Source organism: Geotrypetes seraphini, chromosome 16 (genome assembly GCF_902459505.1).
Source record: "Geotrypetes seraphini chromosome 16, aGeoSer1.1, whole genome shotgun sequence".
NCBI classification, from domain to species: Eukaryota; Metazoa; Chordata; class Amphibia; order Gymnophiona; family Dermophiidae; genus Geotrypetes; species Geotrypetes seraphini.
This window is the reverse complement of record NC_047099.1, coordinates 29,279,063-29,299,049: the sequence shown is the minus strand read 5'-3', so window position 1 is coordinate 29,299,049 and position 19,987 is coordinate 29,279,063. Positions and strand designations below refer to the sequence as shown.

The 19,987-nt window shown below is 42.1% G+C and overlaps 1 protein-coding gene across 6 annotated transcripts in view; it reads right to left on the bottom strand.

The window, feature by feature from the left end:
* Positions 1-19,987, bottom strand: part of MINK1 (misshapen like kinase 1) — a 213,781-nt gene that overhangs the window by 133,674 nt on the left and 60,120 nt on the right. For all 6 annotated transcript variants that reach the window (XM_033923495.1, XM_033923498.1, XM_033923497.1 and 3 more), the window contains exons 6-10: positions 17,456-17,546; positions 14,402-14,532; positions 7,752-7,806; positions 2,638-2,716; positions 1,998-2,173 (exon numbers count right to left, since the gene is read on the bottom strand). In XM_033923495.1, the coding sequence (XP_033779386.1) occupies positions 1,998-2,173; positions 2,638-2,716; positions 7,752-7,806; positions 14,402-14,532; positions 17,456-17,546 (532 nt within the window). The remainder of the gene's footprint in view (positions 1-1,997; positions 2,174-2,637; positions 2,717-7,751; positions 7,807-14,401; positions 14,533-17,455; positions 17,547-19,987) is intronic.

The following is a 19,987-nucleotide window of genomic DNA, read 5'->3' as shown; positions in this document are numbered from 1 at the left end:
GTTGGGCTGTCTCCGTTTATAGTTATGTCCATATTACCCCTCTCAAGTCACTTCGTTAGCTCCCTATTTGTTTCCGCATACAGTTCAAACTCTTCTTACTGATCTACAAGTGTATTTGCTCCGCAGTTACTCAGTATCTCTCCTCTTTCATCTCTCCCCACACTCCTCACCAGAATGTCTCTCTTATCTATACCCTTCTCCTCTACAGCCAACTCCAGACGTCATCTGTTCTACCTTGCTGCACCATATGCCTGGAACAAACTGCCCGACTCAATACGTCAGGCTCCGTCTCTGGCAGTATTCAAATCCAGACTTAAAGCCCACTTCTTTGAAGATGCTTTCAGTTTCAAACTTCAATCCAAATCAATCCTTAGATTTTTATACCACATCTTCTCCAAAATTAGGGGCTCGACTCAGTTTACATAATTAGATTGATTGAAAAAGTATCAATATTTTAAATTAAGATAACAAAATTCCCCCCCATAAAAATAACAGAATATACTTCAATCCTTAACAATAGATCATTAACACTCATTTGAACGATTATTAAGGAACCGTTTAAATAGTAATGTTTTCAAAAATTTACGAAAAATCTGAAGAGAAAAAAGTGTTCTTATGTTAGAGGGAATTTAATTCCAAATCGCTATAAGAATATATGAAAAAGATCGGGTGATGTAGCACACCGATTTCTTTCTTTTGAGAGATGGAAAAGAAAGTTTGTACTTCTGGGAATTTCTTGAATCTAAGGAACATAAAGAGTTGACAGACAAAAGAACTAAAGGCATGAATATTCCATGTTGAATTTTAAAGATCACCACTTGCACATTTAAACTCTAAAGCAGATGGGAAGTCAATGAAGATTCTTCAAAAAAAGGGATATCTGATAAAATTTTCTCTTCCCAAAAATTAATTTTGCCGCCATATTTTGGATTAACTCTAACCTTTTAAAATTGCCTTTACTCAAGCTTACGTAGATGGAATTACAGTAGTCTAGCTGCACCAGAATTATGGCTTGTACCAATACAGCAAAATGTTGACGAATTTTCCTTAACATACGAAGACTAAAGAAACCCACCTTCTAGCACCAATATCTATCTTATCATTCCCTCTGTAATTCCCCCACCTAAGCACAGAGTATTGGTGCACCTTCTTGTCCAGTTTGTCTGGCTTGACTAGATTGCAAGCTTTTTTGAACAAAGACTCTCTCTTCTGTGTTTTGATTTACAATGCTGCATATGTCTAGTAGCATTATAGAAATGATTAGTAGTATAAAGCAATACAAAGTTTGAAAATATTATTTGCCACATTGTGCTTGATTTATATTAATTATATATTCATAAAAAATTAGCCTGTTTCTGTTATTAAAGTTCTATTATTATTTCACAAACACATGGTAGCTTTTTCTTCAGATACAACCCTAGAGCAGACACTTGGTTAAAGAAGGGTGGGGTGGGGGAATGGTGCAATAGTAGGTGTGGCAAGGGACATGGGGCAGGACATGAGGGCAGAACAAGGAAGAGGTATAGGTTAGGCATGGAGCAGGGCAGACATCAGGTTTTTCTCTGTCTTAAAGTTAGCAACTGTACAGGTATTACAAACTCAAAGAAACAGACAAATTTTATTTTCTAGGCCACAGACTATTATAGTAACATAACAGAGCTCAGTGCAATATACTGTATTCATTAGAATGTGAGCTAACCTTTGGCACACAATGTTCTAATGCACGAACAAAAAATAATCTATCCCCAGTACGATAAATTAATGGCATGCAAATTACTGTATGAGTAGGTAGGGGGGAAAAAAGCAGACATTGCCACAGTAATAAGCAGTGGTTTGCTATATTGGGAGTAAAGTATCTCCCTTCTTGTCAGTATATAAATGGGGATCTGGCTGTCCCGATATCCTGACCACTAACCCCATATTAAAATTGTCCCAACATCTTTGCACTTTTCTTCTAGAAGTTCTAGACATGGTAGGGGAGAAGTGATGGAACTGACCTTTCTCTCCACGCTTTTTCCGTGAGCGATCTATGTGATCTTTCAGCTGGATGCGCACCTGGCGCTCTGTGGGTTGGTCTCGGATGAAAGGGTATTTTAGGAGCTGTTCTGTTGGCGGCCGGCTCAGGTAGTTCTTAATCAGACATGTGTCAATGAAGTCGATGAACTTCTTTGACCTGTGAGAAAACACCAATGTGACTTCTCGGAATAGCATCACATCACTATCACTCTCATTGAGTAACCCAGGTTCCAATCCTGCCCCAGCCATCATTGTAAATGTGTGACCTGAATCATGATCCTAGATGTGGTCACCACGGCCATTTTGGGATCACAATCTAGGTGGGCTCTTCATAGGTGCATTATTATTCTGCACATCTTAGGAAGGGGGTTCACACAATTTTATTTGGCCATAATCTGGGGTCATAGCCACAAAGATTGATAAACACTGATGTAATACCAAGCCAATACCTCAATCACCATCCATATGGGTCAGAACCCAATTTCTAATACCTGCATCCAATTAGATCATAAGAATCAGAAAACCTATGGGAGGAATGATTTAATTAGCATGTCTTAGTTCCCTGCAGCCCATGGAGCAGAGTACTCTCTGAAAATGAAATAATGTCTCTGGATAGTATACCATTTTTTGGACTTCAGCTTTGGAGGAGGGTTCCTGGGGATGAGGAACAAGGCTCTCATTGGGTGCATGTCACACAACGCTGTGGAGAAAGACAAGCAGAGATGGTTGAAGACACTCTTCACAGCACAGTTACAATCATGTTCATCTATAGTCACACTCCATTTCACTTTTTGCCTTTCCAGGAGCCGAAAACAATACTAAGACACAGCCAATGCCTATCTCAGCCTAACAAAGTACTGAGTGGAACGGCCACAGAGATTAGCGGTCAGTGAAGAGTCTCGCTTGGTTTAGGATCTAATTATCTCTATTTTGAAAGATTTCAATTTTTATGATTGGATTTTAAGGCAGATAGTTTTTGGAATTTTTGTTGATTGTTGACTTCCAAGTTCTTTTCATGTTTCTATTCTGAATTCAAGAGGGCCTGGGATAGGCATGTGGGATCTCTCAGAAAGAGAAAGAGATAATGGTTACTGTGGATGGGCAGACTAGATGGGCCATTTGGCCTTTATCTGCCGCCATGTTTCTATGTTGTGGGGTTTAATTCGATGGGAGGTTTAATTTATTGTTACATTTGGTAGGCATTGTCTACAAATGTTAGAGATCTTTGATGGTTGTCCAGGAATCCATAAACCAATGATCTTGATGTCAGTGCTGGGCAAACTGGTAGAACCTATCTATATAATAAAACCCTAGCTGCGCATACGCACTCTTAACTGCGTGCTTCCATGATCGGTAGGTCTGTGGCCGCAGGAGTGCGCATGCACGCCTAGCTGTGACAGTGGCCGGCAGAGGGGGCAACGAAGAAGGAGGAAAAAAAAAAGCAGGAGGAGGGTGAGACCAAAGCCATTACTCTGGAGTTTTACGCCGGCTCCCTTCCCCCGTGACAGCGCGATCCCATGGTCTGGCTGTCGGTGGCGGCTCCTCAATCTTGGCTCTGCAGTTGGGCGGCGAGGGAGGTGGGAAAGGCAGCCGCTGCTCCCGGAATCCACTGTTGTTGCCGTTGCCGCCACCGCCTCCTCCCCGGCCTGGGTGCGCAGCGTGGGGAGTGGGGCCCGGCGACGGATGCAGCAGTAGTGGCGGCTCAGAGGGGCGGTGATAGTGGCGACACCGGCAGCGATTCCTCCCCGCGTAGAGAGTCTCTGGGTAGGTTCAGGGTTGCGTGGGCATGCTCGCTAATCACCCATACCCCTCAACTCACTCGCAGCCGACCAGCACGGAAGTTTCGCCCCGACCGGCTCCTCCAGGCCGACGACGCTCACTATCAATTTCTCTATCATTGGACAACCTTCAAGATAGAAAGCAGGGAAGCTGCAGAATTTTATGCCTTTTATTGTGATTTAAAAATCCTGAACTTTAGTTAAGTCCTTTCTTTGCAGTTTCCAAGTATCTGATCATTTTAACTGGATTATTTTAAAGTTCCCTTTTCAGTAGTGAAAGGGGGCCAGGGAGTGAACTTGCTTTGCTTTGGGGGGAGGAGTGTGCCGGGGGCAGGGAGCAATCTTTATTTGCTTTGGAGAGGATACAGAAGGGGGCCATAGAGAAAGAGAAAGAAAGGCAGGCAGGCAGGGGGCCACGGAGAGATAAAGCCAGACAGCGCACGAGAACGAAAGACAGGGGGCCAGATGGAGAGAGACGGACAGAAAGAAAGAAAGAAAGAAAGAGACAGGGGCAGGGAGAGACACAGAAAGAAAGAAAGACAGACAGACATATATTCTAGCACCCGTTAATGTAACGGGCTTAAACACTAGCTAGAAATATAAAATTGCTAACAACATAAGTAGCCATGACTTAACAGTGTAGAACCAACATATAATCAGCATGCTTTACCAGTCTGATAGATTTTTTTTGAAGGTATTAACAAACAAGAGAATAAGGGTAAGCCAGTAGATAAAGTGTATCTGAATGTTCAGAAAGCATATGTCATAAGAGACTTCCAGGAAATTAAAAAGTTATGAGGTGGACTACAAACTGGTTAAAAGTAAGAGAGAGTGAGCATTCCAGAGACTTGTACTTTTTATTTATATAATTCAAAATAAATCATACAGATAGCAATTTGAAAGGCAATGCACAATCTGATCATTCTTCCCCCCCCCAAACAAACAACTTTTAACAATTACTTAAAGAAACAAGCAAGAAATAGAAGAAAAACTATAGCTCAAACAAAGTCCACAATATAGGGAGCAGAGCTGTAACTATAGGAAAGAAAGATGTATATTTATATACTTTAAAAACACACTACTCTCTTCAGGAAATGTGAGAATGAATCTGCTCCAACAACTTGAATGATGTGGAGCAAAAAGACCTCAGTGCTCACAGCGCACCTCTTAAAGAGGCCACACACTAATCCCTAGGTGCGCTGTGAACACTGAGGTCTTTTTCTCTACATCATTAAAGTTGTTGGAGCAGATTCATTCTCACATCTTGGTCAGACACAGTTTGACAAGTACCTGGCAGGATCCCAGAAATAAGCAGTAGGTTTCTCCAAGTCTACCTTAGTAGCCATTAAGGCTTTTTCCGCCAAGAGTTTGTCCAAACTTTTTGCAATGCACTCCCGAATGAGGTGGTGGAGAGGAAAACGGTGACAAGAGTTCAAAAAAGTGTGGGATGAACTCAGAGGATCCCAAATCGGAAAATAATGGTATATATTGAAGAAGCAGGGCCAGTACTGGGCAGACTTGCATAGCCAGTGTCTGTATATGGCCATTTGGTTGAGGATGGGCTGGAGTGAGCTTCGATGGAGACTTCAGTAGATGGAACCTAAGCACAGTACTGGGCAGAACTCTGAATATCTGGCCCAGAAATATCTAAGAAGGAAAATTTAAATTAAATCAATAATTTAAAGAGAGGGCAAGGTTGGGCAGACTGGATGGACCATTCGGGTCTTTTATCTGCTGTCATCTACTATGTTACTATCTCCTGAAGAGAGTAGTGTGTTGTATATTTATATTGAGTTAGTTCCTACTCTTGCCTTTTTTTGATTCTTCTGTGGATTTAAAAGTAAATAAGCCATGCTGAAACAGCTGCACAACACACTTTCTAGCAGTGTTTTTCAACCTTTTTACACCTATGGACCGGCAGAAATAAAAGAATTATTCTGTGGACTGGCATTGGTCCATGGACCGGCGGTTGAAGAACACTGGGCTAAGTCGTGGGCCAGACCCTGCCCATCTCTACCCCAGACCCCGCCCCCATAATAGTACTAATTGCACCTTCCACATCCCGTGCCTCATCTGGAAGCCTTCCCTCTGATGTTGCAACGTCAGAGAGAAGGCTTCCGGTTCAGGCGCAGGACGCCCGTAGGAGCCACTGCCCGTGGCTTTGTGCACTGAAATCAGTTAGGAAGAGAGAGCTGGCTCGAAGATAACGCCGCATCGATCGCACCGTGGACCGGCGGTTGAAGAACACTGTTTTGGGCCTGATGCACGTGCTGGCCCTGTGGACCGGCATTGGTCCATGGACCAGTGGTTGAAGAACACTGTTCTAGCAGACATCAAGCCAAAGAGAATGCAGGCCTCTTACCAAGAGGTGCAGTAACTGGGGCTTTACCACTTAAGAAAAGAAGGCAACTCATTTCACATTTTATAAGTTAAAAGTTTATTTGAGAAGGGAGATTGGATTATAACTCTACGACTGGGCAGATGCCTTGTCTTCTATACGCTTTTGCTACTTTGTTGATGTGAAAGCTGTTGCAGTTACGCCCGGTTTATTTGGCCTTTTTCTAGCAGGTTTAATGACCTTCGTTGCTGACGTTATTTTATCTGGCATACAATTTAACGTGCATGCTTAGTATTTTTTGTAGTACAAGTTCGATGATAGCAGCTGATTCAAAGATGATTATTGTTTTATGCCTCCGAAAATCTTACATGGCCCATGCAAGCTGGATATGAATTGATGCACAGATGGTGATCACTATCATCGGAAGGCATCTGGATTTACTAAATAGTTTTTATGCTTCATTTGTTAACTCTCCAATTTGTAATGATTAAATTTATATTTTTCACTTATATGAGCTTTCAATAGTTTTCTTGGTATGGGAGATTTAAATGATGCTCTATAATTGGGTGTGCAACTATCTTGTCTTTTATGCAATCTTCTTTATTATTTACAAGTACAATAAAAACTGCTATTAAATATCTATTTTTTTCAAATATGATAAACTTTATATAGAGATTATAATTTGTGCATTTCTGGCTTCAACCTTCCATTAAAGTTGCTATATTGATTAGTTTTCTATCACTTGTTATCTATAAATTAATTTTAATTCAAAATTTTCAAATTTTACGGTTGGTCCACAACTTTATCAAGATCATTAAGTTTTACTGCTCTTCCAAATTTTCAGGTTTTACTGTAGATCCAAGTTTTCCAAAGGTGTAACACATGCTATGAGTTTATCCTACTGGGCAGACTGGATAAACTATGCAAGTTATCTGCTATGTTACCTATAGTCACACCCCTGTTTCAAAACTACAGCACATTGTGCTGAAAGCAATAGAAGCCAGGAAAACTGCAGCAGTGGGTATCAGCCATCAGGTGCAAAGCAAGAGACATACTATATGGAATTGTGTAATCAGAACTGCAGGTCAAGAGTTGTCCATATTCAAAGTGACTTAAGCACCATGTTCAGCAGACTGGCTGCTGATATTCACCAGCCAACCTGAAAGTGGGCATGAGAGAGATGCTCCAGAAGCAGAGTCAGGGGATGTGCCAGTTATGCAGGTACCAGTGCCCACATAGCTAACTGGGCAAACAGGACTGCTGCATAAAAAGCAGGTCTAACTTTGCCCAATTAGCATTACGGGCACTGTTCTCTTTCTATCAATTGTAGTTCAAACCCTTCTTTCCTTTTGTTCCCATTCGTCAATGTTTTTAAATATTGTCATTTCCCCTTGTCTGTTTCTGTTTAAATTGTATTTTATTTGGCGCATTGTTTTGATGTTTTTGTACACCGCCTAGAAGGCTTGATTGGGCGGTATAAGAAACTTGAAACTTGATATCAGCTACTGCCTGAGTAACTTCTGGGTACAGTCTCTAATCCTGTGCTTTTCCTTTCCATCTGAGCCCCATTAGTGTGTGAATTGTTCGTATAACAATGACATCAGATAAAACACACTTACGTGGGGCTCCTTCTGCCATCTCTATCGCAGTGATACCAAGGGACCAGATGTCACTCTGTAGGTCAGAAGAGAAAAAGTCACTCATCCAGCAATCTCGGCATTAAGTGCAAGTATGTATGCGAAGCCAAGGCATTATTTTACTTTCTTCTTGGACAAACAGGATCTCTGTAGCCACAAAAGTCTGCTTTATAAATGTTTTCTGAACATGCATAGGTTGTCTCAAGCTCCATCTCAACACTATCCTTCAACCTTTTTCCAGCACAATTACAATCAGTTGGTTCCTTCTCTGTTTTTAACCAAGAAAGATTAGAAGCTTATCCTCAGTCTCTAGAAATATTACATGTCTGGCAAAAGTCAAACTATTTGAGCAAATCTGCTGTTCATTACGCTAGACCTAAAGCCAAGGTTGGAAAGGTGCCACTCTGACATGTATTACCTGTTTATTTGGTGTATGGGGCCATCACACATTGTACCAAACTGTATCAAATGTATCTTCATGTCAACCAGGGCATGAAAAATAAAGTCATAAACTAAAGCTTCTGAATGCTTCCGAGGCTTTGCACACACCTGAAACTGGTGAAGCAAACAAGAGGCAGGACTCTTGCCAGCACAAGATATGAAAGCACTAGAACAGACCATAATGTTTAAGTTTAATTACTTTTTGATATACCACTCGTGAATCCACTATCAAATTGATTTTACATTCTATTCTATTCCACTTTATAACATGCACTAATCTTAAACTAGATCCTAGAAGGATAACAATACATGTAAAATACAGCTTACATTTTCAAATCATAAACAGAAAACTATAACAATTAAAAATAATAAGTCTTTAAGACGGTGTCAGGTCAAAAGCACGCCGGGACAAAGGTGCGCGCAGACAACTGAGCGCAGTGCGGAGGTGCGCGCCGCAGATAATTACTGTTTTTAGGGCTCCGACGGGGGGGGCGTGGGGGGGAACCCCCCCACTTTACTTAATAGAGATTGCGCCACGTTGTGGTGGCGTTGTGGGGGTTGTAACCCCCCACATTTTATTGAAAACTTCACTTTTTCCCTGTTTTTAGGGAAAAAGTTAAGTTTACAGTAAAATGTGGAGGGTTACAACCCCCCAAACCCCCCACAACGCCGGCGCGATCTCTATTAAGTAAACTAGGGGGGCTCCCCAACACAACCCCCTGTCGGAGCCCCTAAAAACTGTAATTTTCTTTGGCGCGCGCCTCCGTCTTGAGCTCAGTTGTCGGCGCGCGCTTTTGTCTTTCACGGGGTTGTCTATGAACCCTTCAAGACTTTACAAAAAACATAATAAAAGAAAATTTTCCTTGACTTAATTGGAAGATCATTCCATAGCTTACATCCAAATGTGAGGGTAAACCAAAAAGTAAAGGCAAAATAAAATTAACAGCTTTAATAGAAGTAACTGTGAGCAAATGAACATATCACTTTTCCACCTAGTCCCCATGCAAGACGACACATTTGTTGTATCGTTAAAAAAGATTTATCAATTAGAGACTTCAAACGAATATGTTTAAAATGATGGATAACCAAGATTCAAAGAGCACTGAAAACAGGAGTTAATCCGATTAATAGGAAAGAACAATTAACGCAGACCTTCTGGTCCTATACCATGCAATAATTTGAAGATTAATAGGAACATCTTAAAATTAATTTTCTTTTCAATCATCAACCAATGCAACTGTTGCAAAAAAATGGAGAAGACCAATCATATTTCTTTGCTTTAAAATCAGGCAAATTGCTATATTTTGTAACAACTGCAATCTATTTCTCAAAAAGCGAAGTTACTTACCTGTGGCAGGTGTTATCCAAGGACAGCAGGCAGATAGTCCCACATGTGGGTGACATCATCCATGGAGCCCAGTACAGACAGTGCAAAAGTGTACTGTCACTTTTAAAATGAAAAAAATCTCCAACTCCTTGTACCGCGCTTGCACGAGGGCCTTCCCGCCCACTGCTGGCTCATGGGACCATCAGTTCGGTCACAAAGCAGGTTGTGAGACTATCTGCCTGCTGTCCTTGGATAACACCTGCAGGTAAGTAACTGCTTTATCTGAGAACATTCTACCACAATTAGCTGACTCACCATTCAAGTAAATAAATCTTTCCCCACGTCATGGGAAGAACGCCGCGGCCATCTTTTGATAGCGAGCGGCAGCAGTGAAATGGAAAAAGTTTACTCTTAACTTTTGGTGAGTGGAGCTGTTTTCAATATATAAGATATAAGGATATTGTAATATAGAATGGCAGTTTGAATGTGGGTTTATTTTGTCTTGCAGTTCCCCCGACCTTGAAAAAGAAATGCGAAACGCGTCGGGAAGGGGAACCGATAAGGAACTATAAAAGATAAAAGATAAGTTATTCTAATTTATAATAAATAACGAAAAGTTTTAAAAAAAAGGTTAATAATCCTAATATAATTATGGAATGATGAAGAGTACCACTTAACACCACCAGTTCTATTATGATAAGGTGGATTCTGAATGTCCATTGAAAAAATATTAGTCCATTCAAAAAGTATTTGATTGAGTGTGGAGTTTGAAGTGGGGAAAGATTTATCTGAGAACAAGCAGGCGGCATATTCTCACATGTGGGACTCCTTAGCTGCCAGGTTCATGCCTCTGAGAAGAAGGTTATTAATAATTACCATGAGCCTGGAGAAAACAACAAGGTTGGAGGTAAGTTGGCTTCTAAGTGGAAAATACATTTTGTAGAACTGTTTGGCTGAACCGACTATCCCTTCTGGAATGAATGTCCAGTTAATAGTGGGATGTGAAGGTATGAAATGAGGACCAGGTGGCTGCTTTACAGATGTTCTCAATGGGAGTGGAATACAGATGAGCTACCGAAGTTGCCATTGCTAGAACTTTACCTTCAAGCGTAAGTCCAGCCAACATAGCAAAAGGAGATAGTCTGCCAACCAAGTGGAGATGGCTCTCTTGGTGACAGGAGCACCTAGTCTGTTAGGATTGAATGACAAGAACAGTTGAGTTGAAGTCCTGTGAGGTTTGGGTGCGATTAAAGTGATAAGGAAGAGCATGGTTACAGTTTAATGTGTGGAGTGCAGCTTTACCAGGGTGAGAATGTGGTTCTGGAAAAAAAGCAGGGAGAACTAAAGACTGGTTTAGAAGAAATTCTGAGATGATCTTTGAGAGGAATTTCAAATGAGTTTGAAGAACTACCCTGACATGGTAGAATTTTGTATAAGGTGGATCTGATACAAGCACTTGAAGTTCACAGACTCGATGTGCAGACATGATAGCTACAAGGCATATCACTTTCCAAGATAAAGTCGAAAGAGGCTCAAATAGAGGCTTCATCAGAGTTGAAAATAAAATATTAAAGTCCCAAGACTAGAGGAGGTTTAATTGGAGGCCTGATTATGGAGAAGGCCTTTCAAGAATCTTAAATCAAAGGATGTACAGACAATGGCTTTTTGTCTAGTTGAGTGTGAAAAGCACTAATGGCACTGATATGAACTTTGATAGAAGTAGATTTTAGACTAGAGTGAGAGAGATGTAGAAGGTAGTGCACTGATGAAATGAGTGTGAAATGAGTCCATTTGAAATGATAACAGCACTGAGTAGATGGCTTTCTAGAGGCTTCAATGATGGCTGACACTGAGGCAGATATTGCAAATATATTTAACGGCTGAGAGATACCATGCTATGAGAGCCAACGAGCATAGATTGAGATGGAGGAGAGATCCTTCATTCTGTGTTAGCAAGGTAAGAAAAATTTGAAGTGTGGACTGTAAGGGGGGGGGGAGTCCTAGGGGGAGGGGGATTGTAGGGCTTGTTCATTCCGTTGCCTATCTTTGGTTTATGGTTTTCTGCTTACTGTTTTACAATTGCATTTGTTGATCACAAGATGCAGCTCAACCAAAAAAATTATTGAATCCTAAGGGGGTGGAAGTTCAAGCAGAATTTTGGGAAGAAAGGTTGACCCGAGAGGTATAAATTGTAGTCCCACAGCATATGGTTACAATAAATATTGATCAACTGGGGAAGGGATGGTACCATTGTTCCCACATCCCTTAAATTAATTCAACTTGTACGTCAACTCAACTTGTATTCCACTAATCTTTTGTAAACCGCATAGAACTTAACGGTATTGCGGTATATAAACTGTTATTATTATTATTATTAAAACTTCTGAAAGAGCAGCTTCGAATGGCAGAAAAGAATTGGATTAAAACTAAAACCAAGAAATCTAACCTTATTTGTAGAAACATGCAAAAAAATGTATAATGCAGACATTTTGAGGGCAAAAAAAGAAATACTATACTAAGAAGATTAAAGGAAATAATAACATGGGACAAATGTTCTCATTGGTGAAGCAGTTAGTAGGTGATTCAGGAAATAAAAAAGTAATACTATGATGAATTCAGAAGTCCTGCTGATTATTTCAATTTTAAAATACTCAATCTGAGAAATAACATTTCTACATGTAATACAAATATTCAATCTATTGAAGGATTTTCAACAGCAATAACTTCTAAGTTGAATCATTTCCAACCTTGCTCTTTAACGATTTTGGATAAATTAATTAGAGGAATAAAATGACCATGTATTACCCTGGATCTAATCCCTGCATCTTGGATCTCACACTCCAGACACGCTATAAGCGCAATACTACTGTTAATGGTTAACAATAGTCTAAAAGAAGGGGTTCTGTCCAGCTATTGGAAAAGTGCTACTGTAAGACCAATCATGAAAGCGCAAGGCGCAGATGCAATGGATGTTAAAAATTCTAGGCCAATTTCAAACTTATGTCTGCCAGCAAAGCTGATGGAGAAAATTATCCTTAAGCAGTTAGTTTTATTGAAAAGATGAATGCGATTCATCCCAAACAATGTGGTTTCAGGAGAGGGCATAGCACTGCGACAATTTTGACATCATTTCTCAGTGATATATGGGAAATCAGGATAAGGGTCAGCTAGTACTAGCAATCTCTCTAGATCTAACGGCAGCTTTTGTTGTTGTGGATCATGATTTATTATTACAAAGACTACAAATTATCGGAGTACATGGAGTTGCTTTATCATGGTTTAAATCTTTCATGTTAGGTAGAACCTTAACAGTATATCAAGGGGTAGATCTCTCAAAAGAGAAAACAGTAATTTATGACGTCCCTCAGGGCTCTGCCTTGTCTCCTTTATTATTTAACATCTTCTTAAGTCCCCTAATAGCATTGATCCAAGAAAAGGGTTTACATGTCTACTGTTACAATGGTGATATTTTGTTATTAGCTAAAATATCACCCGCTTCCTTAGATTTATCGGTTCTCCAAACGGGATTGATTAAGATATCTAAGTGGATAGAGATCAATACATTAGTTGTGAATGCATCAAAATCTCTAGCTTGTTGGTTTACAGGTACAAAGGAATGTCCTACATTAGCATTTTTGCTAGATGGTAGACCCCCTTCCTGTTTTAAATACCTAGGAATTAACCTTGACCCTGTGCTCATATTTGAAAATCAGATAAATGCAGTTGTCAAGAAAGGGTTTTATATTTTGAGACAGTTACGCACAATAAAGGCGTTCTTTACACAGGGGGCGCTATAAATGTTATTGTATGCTCTATTCACTTCCCGACTTGATTATAAACATGTGGTTTAGCTAGGTCTGCCACAATCTCTCTAAGAGATTACAGACATTGCAAAACTCAGGCATTAGGTTACCAGGTAATACCAAGAAATTTGATCATGTTACAGCTTTATACAAAAACTTGTATTGGCTTCCTATGTCTTGAGAAAGACACGGGGGAAGCCACTGCTTGCCCTGTATCGGTAGCATGGAATATTGCTACACCTGGGGTTATGGCCAGGTACTAGTGACCTGGATTGTTCCACCATGAGAACGGGCTACCGGGATTGATGGACCATTGGTCTGACCCAGTAGGGCTATAGTGTTTTTCTAGATGCAAATATAAATTACTCTGTTTTGTTCACAAGACTCTTTGGGATCAGGAGCCAGCATACCTTATTAGATGGCTGATTCTGTATACACCTTCTAGATGTCTAAGGTCCCTTCAAGATTTTTTACTAGTACCTCCCCACTTTAAAATGGTTCACTGGGCCATTACTGGAGAAAGAGCATTTTTCTGGCTCATTGTGAATCTTTGGAATAATCTTCAGAAAGAATGAGTTACAAAAAAATGTAAAGTTTTGTTAAAAATGCATTATTTTAGGCAGGCTTTAAAGGACTGAACATGATTTTTAACAAGGGTTGTTAACCATGATTTTCTTTTAGGGTGAATGTGTCTAAGAGTGTTTTGTTTTCTAAGTAAATCTTAAAAGAACGTTTAATTACTGGAGTTCTTTTCAACCAATCATACAAGGTAAGTCAAAAAGTAAAGGCAAAATACATTTAACGGCTTTAATAGAAATAACTGTGAGCAAATGAACACATCACTTTTCCATATAGTCCCCATGCAAGATGACACATTTGTTCTATCATTCAACTAGCTTCTGCACTGCTACAGAGAAGGTTTTCAGCTTCTCCCGAAGCCAGGTGAGCACCGCTTCCTTTACTTCATCATGTTTTGTCTTTTGCTCTCCGGGTCACAGCGATGCACCCAAACTAGACAGGATTAGAAAACACTAAGATAAAGGAGATGGCAAGGTACATACCCTGTAGTCATAAGTAGCATCAGGATTCTCATCACAAGCAATGACTTCTGGTGCCATCCAATAAGGTGTTCCAATGAATGTATTCCGCCGGCCTACTGTCCGGTCCAGTTGAGCACTTACACCAAAATCAACTGTGAAAGGGAGAAGATTATAAACATGAGGCAATTTCAGAGACAAGATTCAAAGTTTTCATACCACCCGAGGGCATGGATAAGTGTTTTGGTAGTATTCATAGAGAGGAAGGGTTGGATTTTGGTAATATTATAGAGGAAGAAGCAGCAAGTTTTAGCGATATGTTGTATCTGGGCGGTGAAGGAGAGAGAGGAGTCAAAGATAACCCTAAGATTACGAGCAGACAAAACAGGAAGGATGAGAGTGTTGTCCACAGAGATGGAAAATGAAGGAAGTGGAGAGGTGGGTTTAGGTGGGAAGATGAGCAGCTCTGTTTTAGTCATATTCAATTTTAGATGGCGATGAGACATCCTTGTGGCAATGTTGGACAGGCAGGCTGAGAGTCTGGTCTGGGTTTCAGTAGAGCTATTTGGCATAGAGAGGTAGATCTGGGAGTCATCAGCATAGAGGTGATACTGGAAGCCATGGGAGGAGATCAGCGTTCCAAGTGAGCAAGTGTAGATTGAGAAAAGGAGTGGTCGCAGGACACCAATTGATAGTGGGAAGACTGTGGAGGAGGAAACACCATTGCATACACTGAAAGTACAATGGGAGAGATAGGAAGTAAACCAGGAGAGCGTATCAATGAGTAGGGGATGATCAACGGTATTTATGGCGGAAGACAGATCGAGAAAGATGAGAATGAGTAGAGGCCTTTGGATCTGGCCAAGAACAGGTCATTGGGAACTTTAGTAAGGGCAGTTTCCATGGAATGCAGAGGCGAAAGCCTGACTTAAGCTCTGGAACACATTGCCAGAGGTTGTGGCAAGAGCGGATAGCGTAGCTGGTTTTAAGAAAGGTTTGGACAATTTCCTAAAGGAAAAGTCTATAGTCTTGTTATTGAGAAAAACATAGGGAAGTCACTGCTTACCCTGGATCAGTAACGGGGAATATTGTTACTCCTTTGGTTTTGTCCAGGTACTAGGGACCTGGATTGACCACTGTGAGAACAGGCTATTCTTATGTTCTTAAGCAGATCCAGAATAGCATGGGAAGAGAGGAAATCCTGGCAACAAGTAATTTGGATAAGAAGGGGAGGAGAGAGATAGGGCGATAGTTGGAGGGACACGTAGGGGTCCAGTGAGGGTTTCTTAAGAGGTGTGACAACAGCATGTTTGAAGGCATCAGGGACAGTTACAGTGAAGAGCAATAGTTGAGGATGTGACAGATAGGAGGGATGACAGAGGGCGAGATAGCATCGAGTAGGTGAGTGGGAATTGGATCAGAGGAGCAGGCAGTGGGTTTGGAGGATGAGAGAAGATGTGTGATTTTCTCCTCAGTGATCTCAGAGAAAGAAGGTGGCAGGTGTCGAGGGGAGGTTAGGAGAAGGGGCAGATGGAGGGAGGGAAGGGGAAGCAGCCTAGTAGAGAGCTCAAGATGAATCTTGTTGTAGAACTCCGCCACTGGGGAGAAATTAAAAGGGGGATAGGTAGCAAGGGTGCTTTGAGTAGGGAGTGGTAAAGAGACAACGAGGATTGGAGCTACAAGAAGTGGTTAAATGGATGCAGTATTCTTGTTTGGCTGGCGAGAGGGCAGACTGGAATGATGTCATAAGAACATAAGAAACGCCTTCACCAGATCAGACCTAGGTCCATCTTGTCCGGCGATCCGCACACGCGGAGGCCCAGTTAGGTGCTCCTTGTCAGCATCTATTATACAACTTCAGAAACAGATCCTTTAATAAATATGCTACAAGTGAAGAAGTGTAATGTGCTCAAGAGAGATCTGAATTTGGTAAAAAAAAAAAACCAAAACAAAACACCAACAACTGTGTTTCTCAAGCTATCATGGAAGACCACCCAGCCAATCTAACTCTCAGGATATCCACAATGAAAATTCATGAGATTTATATGCAAGATCTAGAGACAATTTGTGCAAATTTATGTCAGGTCTATTAAGAAACACTGTGGTAGAAGAGCAGTAGCAATCTTTCTATTGGTACTTTATTTAGTCCTAATGTTTTAGCCCGTTACATTCGTTACAGTAACGGTTGTTAGAATAGCCCCAACTATACCCTGACCCCACCTATGTTCCGCTTCTACCATGCCCGGACACTGCCTCCCACCACCTCACCTTTCACCATTTCCTTAGTCCTCTGTACCCTTTTGGCCCTCATAGATCCTCCACTGCATTTATCACCTGATAGGGCCTTTCGCTCTGTGTGGGTCTGGCCTCCTGGACCCCCATTACTTACCTGAGGTGGCAGCAGCGGTCCTGACGTACCAACCCCTCCTCCCTCTGTACCCCAAAGCAGCAGCGGTCTTACCATTTCCATCTTTCATACCCTCTACCATCCCTCTCTGACCCTGTTGCACCCCTTTTGCCATCTTTCCCTTTCCTGTCCATCCCCCAAGGCCATCTCTCTCTCTCCTGCCCCCTCCATCCTCCCTGAAGTCTATCTCCCCTACCATCTCTCCCTGTCCCCCTTGTAGCCCCTCTGTCCTTCTCATCCATCTGTCTCTCTCTCTCTCTCTCCTTTCCTCACTTGAGTCCAACATCTCTCCCTTCTCCCACTCTCTCCCCCGAATACAGCACCTCCTGCCTCTGCAGAGCTCTCGTAGCTCCTCCTCATCCTCCTCCAGCCAGGCTTCAGCCATCTACACTGGCTCCGGGCTCGCAGCGTCGCAGAGCGAGGGCGATGTGGAAACCGTCGCAGGCTTCTTCTTGCGATGGGGATAATAAAACCCTTAGCGCGCATGCGCACTTGAAACTCCGTGCAGGCTACTGCGCATGCAGAGGCACAGACGCAAGGAGTTTCAAGTGCACATGTGCGCTAAGGGTTTTATTATAGCGGATTACATTAATGATCATTTGGAAAGAGATTATTGTTATATTTGCTTTCAAAAAGAGTCAAGGATGTGCCACAAAGAATTAAATGCTTACCTAGTTTCACTTCAGCATTCTCGGTCAGTAGCACATTCTGCCCCTTAATGTCTCTGTGGATCACTTTGTGTGAGTGAAGATGTGCCAAACCCTGAAAGAAAGGAAAGTGAATGACACAAGGAGATGATGCAGAGTCAGAAGAGCAATAAGGAGCTGTTATTACAAGGAAAAACTCTGACTATCCCAGAGAAAGAGGGAGAAAAGTATTTACCAATGGAAGGGATGTTCTCTGACCTCTGTAGAAATACATATGCTGCAGTCTCTTACCCTCAGTATCTCCCTACAGAGACGACTTAGTAAAGAAAGCCCAGGGAGGCATAAGAACATAAAAATGTTTTGGTAGAACCAAAATGTTCCATCTTGCTGGATGCCAGGAACAAGATTCATGTGAGGGCCCTCCTGAAACCCCCTTAAGAACCAAACAGGAGAACCTCTTCAAATAAAAAGAGTTTAAAAGATAGCTTGGTTTTGTTAATCAAGTAGGAAATTCCAACTTTTTCAGAATCCGGTCCTTCTTCTTAGAACCTGTGGACTAGAACGCTGGCAATCTGACTTCTTGATTGGCATGGAAAGCCAAAACAAACTTTGGCAAAAAGGATGGAAGGGTACGCAAAGAAACTCTGGCTCTGTGAACTTAAGGAAAGGTTCTCTGTATGAAAGAGCCTAAAGCTCCGAGACTCTTCTTGCTGAGGCAATAGTCACAAAAAAACCCCTCAGATCCTTCAAGAACACTTCTTTCAGTGGCTCGTATGGAGCCTGACTGAGGCCTTGCAAAAGCACATTAAGTTTCCATGAAAGAAATGGGCATTTTACCAGGGGCCTGATCCGCTGCACTCCCTTTAGTAATCTGGTTATGTCTGGATGAGACACCAATGAAGCTTTACGCTCTCGAGACCTGAAACAAAAGAGTCCTGCCACTTGAACTTTGAGTGACGTCACTGTAAGCTACTTGTCAAGGCCAACCTAGAGGAAGGCTAATACTACGAAGATTGGAGCAGAGCAAAGCTCTGTCTTCTCTTTAATTCACCAGTGCTGGAAAGTTTCTCATGCCTTAATATAAGCAGAGACTGTCGTAGGCTTTTTGGCTCTGAGCAGAGTAGCAAATGACCACTTCTGAGTATCCCTTGTGTGCTAATGCCACACACTCAAGAGCCATGCTGGAAGAGCAAAGCAATCTGGATATTCTATAACCACTGGTCTCTGAGAAAGAAGGTCCAGCTGTACTCGCAGTCTGAGACTTGCACCCTTCTGAGGATGCACTAGGTCTGCGGGGCCAAGAGAATGACTGTTCCCTTATGGCTTGTAATTCTGTGGAATAACTAGCCTATCATGGGCCAGAGAAAACATGTACAAGAGTTTGCTCTTAGGCCACGGCTGGATCACAGCTGCCAGACTTGAGCTTCCAGGCTCGGATCTTTTTGAAAAATCAGTCCGCTTTCTTATTTCTTGCTGCTGCCATTAGATTTAATGTTGGGCGACCCCAATGTCGAACAGTGGATTGGAAGGCTGCTGCAGACAGTGTCTTGTCTGTTGAGAAAATCAGCCTGGACAATGTCCACTCCCACTACATTTGTTGCTGAAAGCACCCGAAGATGAAACTTCATATACCTGAATAGTAAGCGAGCCTCCAGACACAGCTGCGCACTCTTGGTACCTCCCTGGTGATTGACATACACTGCCATAGTAGCATTGTCTGAAAAGACTTGGACCGCAAGCCCCTCCAGACTCTTCTTCAGCCTCTGCAACATCAAGGGAATAGCATGAAGTTTCAAATCTGTTGATCGACTACTTTTGGGAGGCTGATCAATGCCCCTGGATTGGGCGTCTGGTGCAGTGACCCCCCCCCCTCCCAGCCAAACAGGCTGGCATCTGTTGTCGAAATTACCCATGAAGCTATTCAGAGGGGCATGTCCCTTGATAACACCTGTGGACAGAGCCACTGGAAACAGGATACTGGACTTGATGGACCTTTGGTCTGTCTCAGTATAGCAATTCTTATGTTCTTGAGTGGGATCTAACTGGTTCATTCAAAAGTTTACAATCCAGTCCAGACTCTGCAAAGTTTACACAACTGCCGCCACTGTCCTTTCTCTCTCTTTTTGAGAGGGGGCTCTCATGAGCCAGTCGACTAGATAAGGATGAGCCAGCTCATATTGGCCCGGGTTTCTTTGGCCCAGGGAGCCCGATTAAGGAGACCACCTCGACAGCAATGTGCTCTGGAGAGTGGCTGCCATGGAGCCTAGCACTTAGAGGTAATGACACGCGGACAGATAAGGTTTGGCCAACAAGATCGTTATCTGGATGCAAAGCTTCTGTCTGTGCGCCTCCGGAAGGTAGACATGACTTTCTGCTATGTTGAAGACTCCCAGGTATTTTAGGAATTGGGACGGAACCAGTTGGCTCTTTTGGAAATTCACTATCCAGCCCAGGATCTGCAGAACCTGAACCACGCAGGCTACTGTTTGTTTGTTCTCCTCAAAGGAACGATAGAGCTCTGATCAGCCAGTTGTCCAGGTATGGGTGAACCTGCAA